The sequence below is a fragment of the Elephantulus edwardii genome, unplaced genomic scaffold (genome assembly GCF_000299155.1).
Source record: "Elephantulus edwardii isolate Elephantulus edwardi_28Jun2011 unplaced genomic scaffold, EleEdw1.0 scaffold00045, whole genome shotgun sequence".
In the NCBI taxonomy this organism is placed as follows: domain Eukaryota; kingdom Metazoa; phylum Chordata; class Mammalia; order Macroscelidea; family Macroscelididae; genus Elephantulus; species Elephantulus edwardii.
Window position 1 is genome coordinate 1,266,480 of NW_006399795.1, and position 10,245 is coordinate 1,276,724.

Below are 10,245 nucleotides of genomic sequence, written 5' to 3' on the forward strand. Positions count from 1 at the left end.
CGCCTGGACAGTAGGTCCTGCACCCTCTGCATGACCCAGACTCAGTCTTAGCGCTGCTGCCTCCATTCCAGGATAGCCCTGGAAGAATCCTTCAGTCCCCTTCCCCTAAGGAAAAAATACGAGAAAGACCCCTGACCTTTCTCGGCCTCTTGGGTTTTCTCGGCCTCTTGGGTCCGCAGCCTCGGCCCTCCGGCTGGCCGTTCCAACTGCGGGGCGCCCCGGCGCAGAGCCAAAGGCGGGGCGGGGCGGGGCGAGGCGGCGGCCTTTTAAGAGGCGCTGCCGGCCGGGTCCGGTCCAGACGGGGACAGCGCCTGGACTCTGCCGCCGGGAACTCGGCGGTTCCGCAGTGCCCCGGAGCCTCCATTCGCGACCGCCCTCCGCAGCGATGGACGGAGACGGTGACCCAGGTAGCCGCCGTCTGGACCCCCTCGCGCCAGCCCGGGATGGGAGATTTGGGCAGGCGGGCGAGTACAGAAAAGGGGGGTGGTTCACCTAGGAGCAAAGGAGCCGTCCCAAATCCACCAAGGCAAACTTTCACTCAGCAAGCCCTTCAGACAATCCCTAAAAGCCATGTTCGTCATTTGGATCTTGGTCTAGCGTGAGGCCTCCAGAGATGTCAGTTGAGGAAGGAAGACCCCAGGGTTCCATTTACCCAAGAAATAGAACTAGAGTCGTTCCAAGTGCCCAGCCCAGGGTTTCCTGAGAGACTGGAGGCTGCAAGACTTTTTCTTCCACAGTTTATTTTTGCCAACTCTGGCCCCTGAGTTATCTGAACCTCCTTGAGTTTCTCATGGTTACTAGCCCCCCTTTTCCAGCTGGGGCCTTCTTTCTGGGCTCCCTCGCCTGAGAGGGGCTGCCCTTCATCTGGGCAGATGCCGGAGCCTGGGCTGGGAGTGAGAGAGAGCTGAGGGTCAGCTCTTTGATTTGTGCTTAGCCCTTGATGTTTGCCCAGTCATCTTCTCTGGCACCAAAGACCCCTTATCTCTCTCTCTCTCTCTCTCTCTCTCACACACACACACACACACACACACACACACACACTTTCCACTGTGTCCACAGGGGTTGCCTGCTGAGTCAGGGTGGGATCAGAGTAGCTCCCCTTCTCATTCGCATTCTAGTCAATCTCCCAGCCAATCCCCTTCCCTCCCCCGTGACCCCCTTGCCACTTTCTTTCTGGGTCCCCCGAATCTGTTCCTGCTTTTTCCCAGGGCCTAGCTATTCCCTGGACTCCGGGGCCCAATCCAGGTGAGTGACTCAGCCTTGGAGGCAGCATCCAGGGGCCAGATAACTTTCCGATGCAACAATGTGGGGAGTTGTGTGCACATGAGAGGGGGTGGGGGGCAGTAATAGGATCTGGGACCTCAAGTGCCAGGCCCAGGGCCAGGAGAGGGGACTGGGCAAGGTGCACCTTTCAGGGAGCATCAGGTGTCCACTGGGGCCAAGGCAGGCTGGGGGTGTGGCGAGGTAGGGAGGTGAGGACATTGGGCCCAGTTCCCCAGAGAGCAGTGGGCAGTGCATGGGCAGATGAGGTGGCTGCTTTAGGAGCTGGCATTGTCCTCTCTGACTCTGCACTGCCCTGCTAAGCCTCTCTGGGCCTCAGTTTCCTCTTCTCCAAAAGGGAAGGTAAACCCTCCCCCAACATACCCCCTAAAAAAGCACATACACATAATAATGAAGGGTAAGAGAATAAAATTCAATCAGCATTTGCTTCAGGGCTTTAAGTTTATTGCAGTTTGGCCTCCTGCTAAGAATTTGTGTTTCCAGCCCAGAAAAAATGGAATCAGAATCTACATTTTAACAAGATGATTCTTACAGATCCCCAGGTGGTTCTTATGCATACATCTGGTTAAAATACATAGATTTCTGATTCAGTATATTTAGGATGGAAAGGCAAATTCTCAGCAGGGGTTGGACTTCAATGAGGAGGTAAACCTAGATCCAACTCTTAAGGGACTGATTGTGGAAGTGACAGAAAATGTTACATATGCAAAGGCTAAGGCTGGCAGGTTGGGTCTTGGCATCTCTAGACTTGGCCTCAGCTCTGTCACCTGTCTCCTCCTTGAGTGCCTCACCCTCTTTCCCCCACCTTTCCTGGCCAAAGCCTTCAGGAACTCTCCATGCTAGGTTTGTGAATGGTGGCCTCCCCATCACCCAAAGTGGCCCCATCACCTTCCTACTGCCGACCTCCCCCTTCCCCCCACCCAGACACTGAGCATGAGGTATCTGCTTACTCAAGGCTGTCATGGCCTAGCTGGGACTGGCTAGAATCTAGGACACATCCCTGACCACAGTGCCCCACATCTCCCCCCTCTAGACAACTGATAATGCACCTACCCTCTGTTTACAGAATTTGTGCATCAGCCTTGTCCAAACAGCCTAGGAAAAAAGTTATCCCCATTTTACAGGTTGAGGAAACTGAGGGCCAGGCATGTGAAAGAAACAAACTGTTCCTTCTTAAGCACCTTCACATCTATCTCACTGTTGGATAGATATGATCTCTTTCAAACAGCTCCCCTGTCCCATCCTTATGTCACACTGTGGTGTCTGTCTGGGGACCACTCCTATGTTGCACCATCCCCCTGCTCTGTCCTCAGTGGCAGATCCCAAGTCCCCTGGCCTAACAGTAACAGTGTGCCCTTTGACAAGTCACTTCAGCCTTCTTAATGTGTTTTCATCTGCAAAAATCAAAATGCCAACAGTGCCTACTTGTTTCAAACCTCATTTCGTTATTTTATCAAGGCTGTTGTAGTGGTTAATGGTAGCTCTGGAACCAGATTGCCTGGGATCGAATGCAGATCCCAACCAGTCACCATGCGATCCTGCACCATCTAACTTTTCTGCCTTAGTTTCCTCACCAATGATATAGGGACAGCAATAGCCGCAGCTGAAGAAATTTAAGTCCCCACAGATTTAAATAATAAATAAAATGGAAATGCTTAGAGCAGTGTCTTACCCTTGCAAAGTGCCAAATAAACATAGAAGTTGGCAGCATGCCAGGCAGGGTGCCAGATGCCAAGTACTAGAGGTGAAGTAAGGAGTTTCCCAGGCTTGACTCCTGCCATCATGGAGCGGGTCTAGTCAGGAGAGAGGCATTTATCAAACCATCTCACCTTAGGATGGATATGAGCTGTAATGGGGGGGAAATCCCAGGAAGGCTTCTCTGAGGAGGTGACACACCTCTGCTCTCAGAGGATGATTGGGAGAATGAAAGGAATTCTGTGTGAAACACTTCTCCTTAACCAGTTACCATCTAGTCAGTTCCAACTCATGGCAACTCCGTGTGTTGAAGCAGAACTGTGCTACATCGAGTTTTCAATGGCTGGTTTCTGGCAGCAGATTCCCAGGCCTTTCTTCTCAGGCACCTCTGTGTGGATGTGAAGCTCCAGCTTTTTTATTAATAGTCAGGCAATCTCCTCCAGTGAAACTATTGCCTCTGAAAACCCACTGGAAGATCAGCTATGGGTCGGCTCCGACTCGATGGAACACAGCACCACCAGCACCACCAGCACCAGCACCACCACCACCATCACCACAGTCAAGCCTATTAACCATCTTCACCACTCACGGATGCAGAAATAGTCCTTAGGACAATTCTGTAGATGGCTGCCATTAATCATATCATCACTGCTGTTACCTGCTCAGAGATACAGCTTAGTGGCCCAGCAAGGGAACCTGAGGCTTCTGAGGTCCCTCTTCAGACTTAGTGGCTGGCCTGACCCACTTGGGCCCCCTCTTCTTTTTCTTGTATATTAAAACAAGCAGGTCAATGCCATATATCCAGAGGTACAAGCTAGTCAGGCAATGGAGCTTTCAGGAGTGGAGAAAAGAGAGATTTCTCAGTCTGAGTTAGGTGGTTGGATCTGGTGTGATTCCATGCTTGGCTAATACTGGTGAGGTCATGGGGCAGCACTGCCCTTCTGTAGGGACAAGGTGGTGGAGGTGGCTGAACATCTCTTGCCGCCCCTCCACCTTCACTGCCCGAGGCTTGATTACTCTGGGTCGGATTCACCTGGGAGGCAACTTCACGGATCTCATCCTGGGTTTTTTATCCATTCGCTGTTTTGCCTGTTGGACGTAATGCCTTTGCACCCTTCTGCTGAGCACCAGGTTGTCTGAGGAGGGGGAAGCGCATACCCAGCACATCGCGGGACGCAGGGAGGGGGTGGTCGTGGAGGGAGGAGACACAGCCCCCCACCCGCTCCCACCCCCAGAGAGTGTGGGCCAGCCCGAGGAGGCCAGCCCCGAGGAGCAGACGGAGGAGGCGGGCGCGGAGGAAGCGAGCGCGGAGGAGGACCGGCCGGAGGAGGGAGAAGAGGTGGCGGCCTACCTCGACGAGCTGCCCGAGCCGCTGCTGCTGCGCGTGCTGGCCGAGCTGCCGGCCGCGGAGCTCGTGCAGGCCTGCCGCCTGGTGTGCCTACGCTGGAAGGAGCTGGTGGACGGCGCCCCCCTGTGGTTGCTCAAGTGCCAGCAGGAGGGGCTGGTCGGGGAGGATGGCGCAGAGGACGAGCGCGACCAGTGGCAGCAGTTCTACTTCCTGAGCAAGCGGCGGCGCAACTTGCTGCGCAACCCGTGCGGGGAAGGTGAGGGGCCACCCGGGGTGGCCCGCGCTGTTCCTCGCCCCGGGTGTGAAAGTGGGCCATCTCACTATCAGTCTGTCTCGTTAAATGATAAAGCTCTTGATACTGTGCCCAGCAGAGAGCAGTCCCGGTTAACACACTGCCAGTTATCTTCCTGGCTTCCTGCCTCCACCCTGTCTGCGGGCAGGTCTCTTTCCCAGGCAGGTCCCGTGGAGGACCCTCCCCTAGGAAGAAATTCCCATCATATGTACCTCTGCTCTCCCGTCCTGCGCTTCAGGGAGGGACAAGTGCTTCGCTGCACCCCCAAGCACGGAGGGGGTGACCAGGATGGGGCTGTTGTTTCTGCACAGAGGATTTGGAGGGCTGGTGTGACGTGGAGCACGGTGGGGACGGCTGGCGGGTGGAGGAGCTGCCTGGCGACTGTGGGGCGGAATTCACCCAGGATGAGAGCGTCAACAAGTTCTTCGCCTCCTCCTTTGAGTAAGAAGGGGCATGGAGGGGCTGGCGCTGGGCTGGGGGTGTCCACCCCGTCTTGACCTCAGTTCTCCCAGGTGGTGTCGCAAAGCACAGGTCATCGACCTGCACGCTGAGGGCTACTGGGAGGAGCTGCTGGACACGACTCAGCCGGCCATCGTGGTGAAGGACTGGTGAGTGACACTGAGGCCAGGGCTGCTCACGGCCGGAGGAGATGGGGGCGGATTGGAGCCAGTGCCCCACCTCAGGGGCCAGTGCCTCCGACTCTTAGGGGTTATGATGTTCTCGTGGGCATTTCGAGGGTTGACAAGTTTTTAGGAGCAAAGAAATCTACCCCTTCTCCCTAGATAATGCAATCTTGGCAAATACATACATCTTTAAAAAAAGAAAAAAAAAAAAGATCAATTTGTGGTTCAACAAACAACATAAAAATAACGTGTTTAAGCGGGTTTGACCCCAGAGTTGGGTCTGACGGACTTGGATTTAGTCTTGCTTGGTGATACTGGTGATACTTTCCCAGTTTATGGTCAAGTCCAGCAGGGCTGAGGTTGCGCGCACGCAGTGCCTCCTTCCCTCCGGACAGGTACTCCGGCCGCAGCGACGCCGGCTGCGTGTACGAGCTCACGGTGAAGCTTCTGTCGGAGCACGAGGACGTGCTGGCCGAGTTCAGTAGCGGGCAGGTGGCTGTGCCTCCGGATGCTGAGGAAGGGGGCTGGACTGAGGTGAGCTGTGGGGGTGGGGCCTCGGGAGGGGGCGGGGCCTAGACCAAGGGGTGGGACTGGTGGAAGCCCCGCCCACGGCTGAGCGGGCGGGTGCGCACGCAGCGCCGCCTACAGGTGCTGAGAACAGCCTTGAGCGGACCCACGGGGCGCAGGGGCTGGGGGACCTGGAGGACGCCTCCGGGACCTTCCAGCTTCATCTCGCTTGCCTTCTTGTCCTTAGATCTCCCACACTTTCACCGACTATGGGCCCGGCGTCCGGTTCGTCCGCTTCGAGCACGGAGGGCAGGACTCCGTCTACTGGAAGGGCTGGTTCGGGGCCCGAATGACCAACAGCAGTGTGTGGGTGGAGCCCTGAGTGACACCCCCTGCACTCCTCCCAGAGGCCCCGGCGAGCAGAGACCACGGGTAGCTAGTCCTTAATTAGCTCGTAGTATCCTCTTTCCCAAACCCTCTTATCCTGCCCTTTACCCCATGCCTAGTCCTTCCACGCGGGAAGAGAGGGTTTTTGTTGGCATAAATATACAAATATTTGCATCTCATTGGCAGCCCACCATTAGAATGTAAGTTCTCAGGGGGCGTGGACCTGGGCTGGATTCTTTGCCGTATTCCCCGCGCCTAGCACGGTGCCTGCCTCTAACTAGGCGCTTAATAAATACTATTGAAAGAATGAATGAACACACGGGTGAATGAATGCCCCTCCCATCCGGGTCTCCAGAGGGCTCCTAGCCCAGGCTGGACAAATACTGGAGGAGCGCCAGCTGCTCTGGTTTCCAAAGCCCCTGGGTCAGTGTGGAGCCAGCTGAGCCTGGGCCTCAGGGCCGGACAAAGGCTGGGATTGTGAGACTCAAGGAGGGGTGAACAGAGCCTGGCGCCTGAAGACACCCAAGCTGCTCTGGGGCTGGGGCGGTGGTGTTTGCTCTCCAGGCCTCTCTGTCCAGCGCTTATTCCAGTTTTGTCTGACACCCTCCCCCTACTTCTGGACGCAGTGGGGTATGGCGCCAGGTCTAGTGTACAAATTCTCCTGGGTTCAGGGATGAAGACCAGTGGTAGATCAGAGGGAGTTACAGAAGGGTCAGTAGGACGTCCCTCTTGGTTTAAATCCACTCATGTCCTCCTTGGACCAGTGCTGATTTGAACAGGACCCACTGGTGTCTAGTCTCTCATTGGTTAGTGTCCAACTTCCTTGGATCGTTCTCTAGGGGGAAGGGAGGGGCAAGTATCCTGCTTTATGCCTCCCAGCAGCTCTCAGATCCAAACCCTTTGAAGGATTCCCAGCTGCTGGCGCTGAGTGGTTGAAGGTCTTAAAACCTCAGATGGTGACCTATAAACTCATGTCCTGGGTCCAACTTCCCTGTGAGACTGAGGCCTGATGCTGGTCGGGGGCATTGTAGGGTTCAGGCTCTTGTTCCTGCCTACACTTGCTCATTCATTCATTCATTCATTCATCCACAGTTCTGGAACCCTGACTTCTAGCTAGGTCCTATGTATATGTGTGTGGCAGGGGTTGTAGGAAGGTAAGAGCTGGGGTCCTGAAGTTGTAGGAGTAAGATACTTCTCCCCCAGAGGGGTCAGAGTCTGACTACATGAGAATGGAGCCTCCTTGGACAGGATATAACTGGTGCTTTAGGGAACTTCCAGTATAATGGCGGGACCCTGACCCTGTCCTGGGGCATCCTCAGCCCACAGATAAGACAAAACCCAGAACCTCAGAGAATTCCTAGTCTCTTTAATTCTTCCTTAGGAGTTTCCCCAATCCGGTGGTGCAAGCACAGCCCACACCCATAATAGTTGCCATTCAGAGGAAGCTGTGCTCTGGGGCCTCAGTTTGATGATCTAAGAAAGCAGAGGCTTAACATTCACATCTTAACCCACCTCCCCAGGAGCTCCAGTGTTTAAGTGAAGGCAAAACTGTGTGAGGATCCAGATAGGAATGTGGTACAGGGTCCAGCCTGCATCGGCCCACAAGTCGAGGCTGGACACAGATGACAGCAATGGAATGGAGGGCTCAGAATCTGACTGTGGGTACCTTCAGACCAGTATCAGGGCAGTGATGTGAGGGTTCATCATAAGCTCTCTGAGTTTGAGGTACCCATGAAGCAGGTTTCTGGGCATCTGAAGTTATCTGCAGGCTCTGGGCTGTAGATGCAGATTAGAGAACTGCATTTCTCTGGCCAGCAACCAAGGCAGGGGCATTGTGAGGGCTGATATCGAGGCAGTGGTGGGTCCAAGGAAATACTGACTTTTGGGGACAGGATGGGGGGAGGCAGAACAACTAGGGGAGGTGGTACAGTGAGAAGTTAGGAGGGTACGAGCCCAGTGAGGCCATCTCCAGCTAATGGCTTGGTCATGCAAAAAGCCAGAAGCCCAGAGGCCAGCTTCCTTGCCAGAGGCTGCTGAGGGCTCTTCCCAGGGTGCAGAGCCTCTGTGTGCCTGTGGAATTAACTAGGGATGAGGAAGTTTTTGCTCCTGAGTCAGCAAAGGACTGAAGCCTCCATGCTTGAAGGTGGCACGTCTTGTCCCTGGAGGCACAGCGACAGAAAATAGTGCCTGTGGCAATTAGTTTTAAATTGCTGAATGATTTCTCACAGCTGGTGATGGAATCTTCGAAGGTGAATAGGAGCTGCTTATTGGTCCCTCCCTCAACCCCTAATCAAGTGGCACCAGGGCACATGTCATACTTGTCAGGCACTAGATATGACTCTGCCTGCTACAGCCATTACGCTTCGAGGAATGAGAGGCAAGGGATGTTATCCTCCCCCTCCTGCACACCAGGAGACTGAGGACAGAGACTGCTGACAAATGAGTAACTAGAAAAACACGAGTTCTAATCTAGTGCACACCAGATGCTGGCGAGCGTGCACTCAACCTCTCATCTGAATCGCTCTGATGCTCCAGGCCGGAGCTGGGACCCTCCTGTGAACCAGCCAGGACTGACCCTGACTTCCCAGAGACCCCACGTGTGCCAGAGAACTGTGCTCCATAGGGTTTTCAATGGCTGACTTTTTGAAAAAAGCCAGAACTTTCTTCTCTGGTGACCTAGTGAGTACAGAGTTGCACTGCCAACACAAAGGCATGGAGTTCGAATCCACCAGCTGCTCTTCAGAAGGAAGATAAGCAGTCTCCTCCCATGTGATTTAGTCTCTGGAAACCTACTGGAGGGTCAGCTCTGAACTGGTTCTAACTCGATGGCAGTAAGTTGAGTTGTTGAATTTTTCCTGAACTATCAACCGTTCTGGCAGCAGCGGAGCCCTCTGGAGATTATATTCCCACTCCGAGCAACCCTGGAGAGCACAGTAGAACTGTCGGTAGAGCTTCCAAGGCTGTAAATATGGAGGCAGACTGTTTCATCTTTCTGTGCAGCAGCCAGTAGGCACAAACCGCTGATGCTCTGGTTAGTAGCCAGATGTTCTGCTCACAGCACTGCAGAGTGTGTGTGAGCCTAATAGGAAGGACTGGACATCCCGTGGACTGCCAAAGAACACACAGATATGTTTGGAGAAGGTGCAGTTAGAGTGCTCCTTAGAGGCAAAGATAGTGAAACTTTGTCTCACTGACTTTGGGCATGTAGCTAGGAGGCTATTCCTTGGAGAAGGAGGAGGGACGGTGAAGGAGAAAAAGCCCCCTTAACCAGGTGGATTGACACAGTGATTACTGCAGTGGGCTCAAGTATGTCAGAGGTTGTGACATACTCACAAACACAGCATAAGACGGGGTTCAGATCTGTTGTTCAAAGGGTCACGCAATGAGTCATACTCCACTGCGCTCAACATCAGCTTCTTTTAAAAGAAAACCGACGTGCTGTCCAGCAGGGGGCACCCTCTCAGAAGGATACCGTGGCTGACAGTCGACTACATCACTCACTCAGTGGCACCCAAGCATCTTGGCATGTCTGCTCAGATTCTCTTCCAGTCAATCAGATGCTTATTGAGTATCTACTATGTGTCCTAAGACATTCAGCTTCTAAACAAAAGGGTGGCCGTTCAAACCCAGTAGCTACTTCCAGGGAGAAAGATCAGGCAGTCTGCTTGCATGAAGATTCACAGCCTCTGGAATCCCATGGACGGTTCTACGCTGTCTTGCAGGGTTGCCGTAAGTAGGAATGAACTTGATGACAGTGAATCTGGTATTATGTGCTTTTCTGAAATTTATATTCTATGTGGAGAAACATGTAAACACAAATAAATAACTGAGCAAGATAATTATCAACATGATACAGCCTTAATATACATGTAATAGCTTTCTTCCTCAACCCCACAAGTCAAAGGCATTGGTCTTTCTTTGACCATCCTTATATGTCTAGCTGATGAGTGTCCCATGAGCTGCCAAAAGGACACACACACACACACACACACACACACACACACATGTTTTGGAAAAAGTGCAGCCAGAATGCTCCTTGGAGGCACGGATGGTGAAGCTTCATCTCACATACTCTGGGCATGTGGTTAGGACAGAAACAGACATCATGCTTG

General features: G+C 53.6%; 1 protein-coding gene across 1 annotated transcript; it reads left to right on the top strand.

Moving 5' to 3' along the window:
- Nucleotides 1–301: 301 nt before the first annotated feature.
- Nucleotides 302–6,128, top strand: FBXO2 (F-box protein 2). Its single transcript, XM_006885754.1, has 6 exons — nucleotides 302–407; nucleotides 4,212–4,580; nucleotides 4,928–5,057; nucleotides 5,129–5,224; nucleotides 5,635–5,773; nucleotides 5,994–6,128. Exons 1-6 carry the CDS (start codon nucleotides 386–388, stop codon nucleotides 6,126–6,128), a joined length of 891 nt encoding a protein of 296 aa, XP_006885816.1. The 5' UTR covers nucleotides 302–385.
- Nucleotides 6,129–10,245: the final 4,117 nt, after the last annotated feature.

Coding starts and splice junctions, on each gene's coding strand:
- FBXO2 (XM_006885754.1), top strand. CDS start 386: ATGGACGGAGACGGTGACCCAG. Junction 408..4,211: donor GGACGGAGACGGTGACCCAG/GTAGCCGCCGTC, acceptor TCCCACCCCCAG/AGAGTGTGGGCCAGCCCGAG. Junction 5,058..5,128: donor TTCTTCGCCTCCTCCTTTGA/GTAAGAAGGGGC, acceptor CAGTTCTCCCAG/GTGGTGTCGCAAAGCACAGG.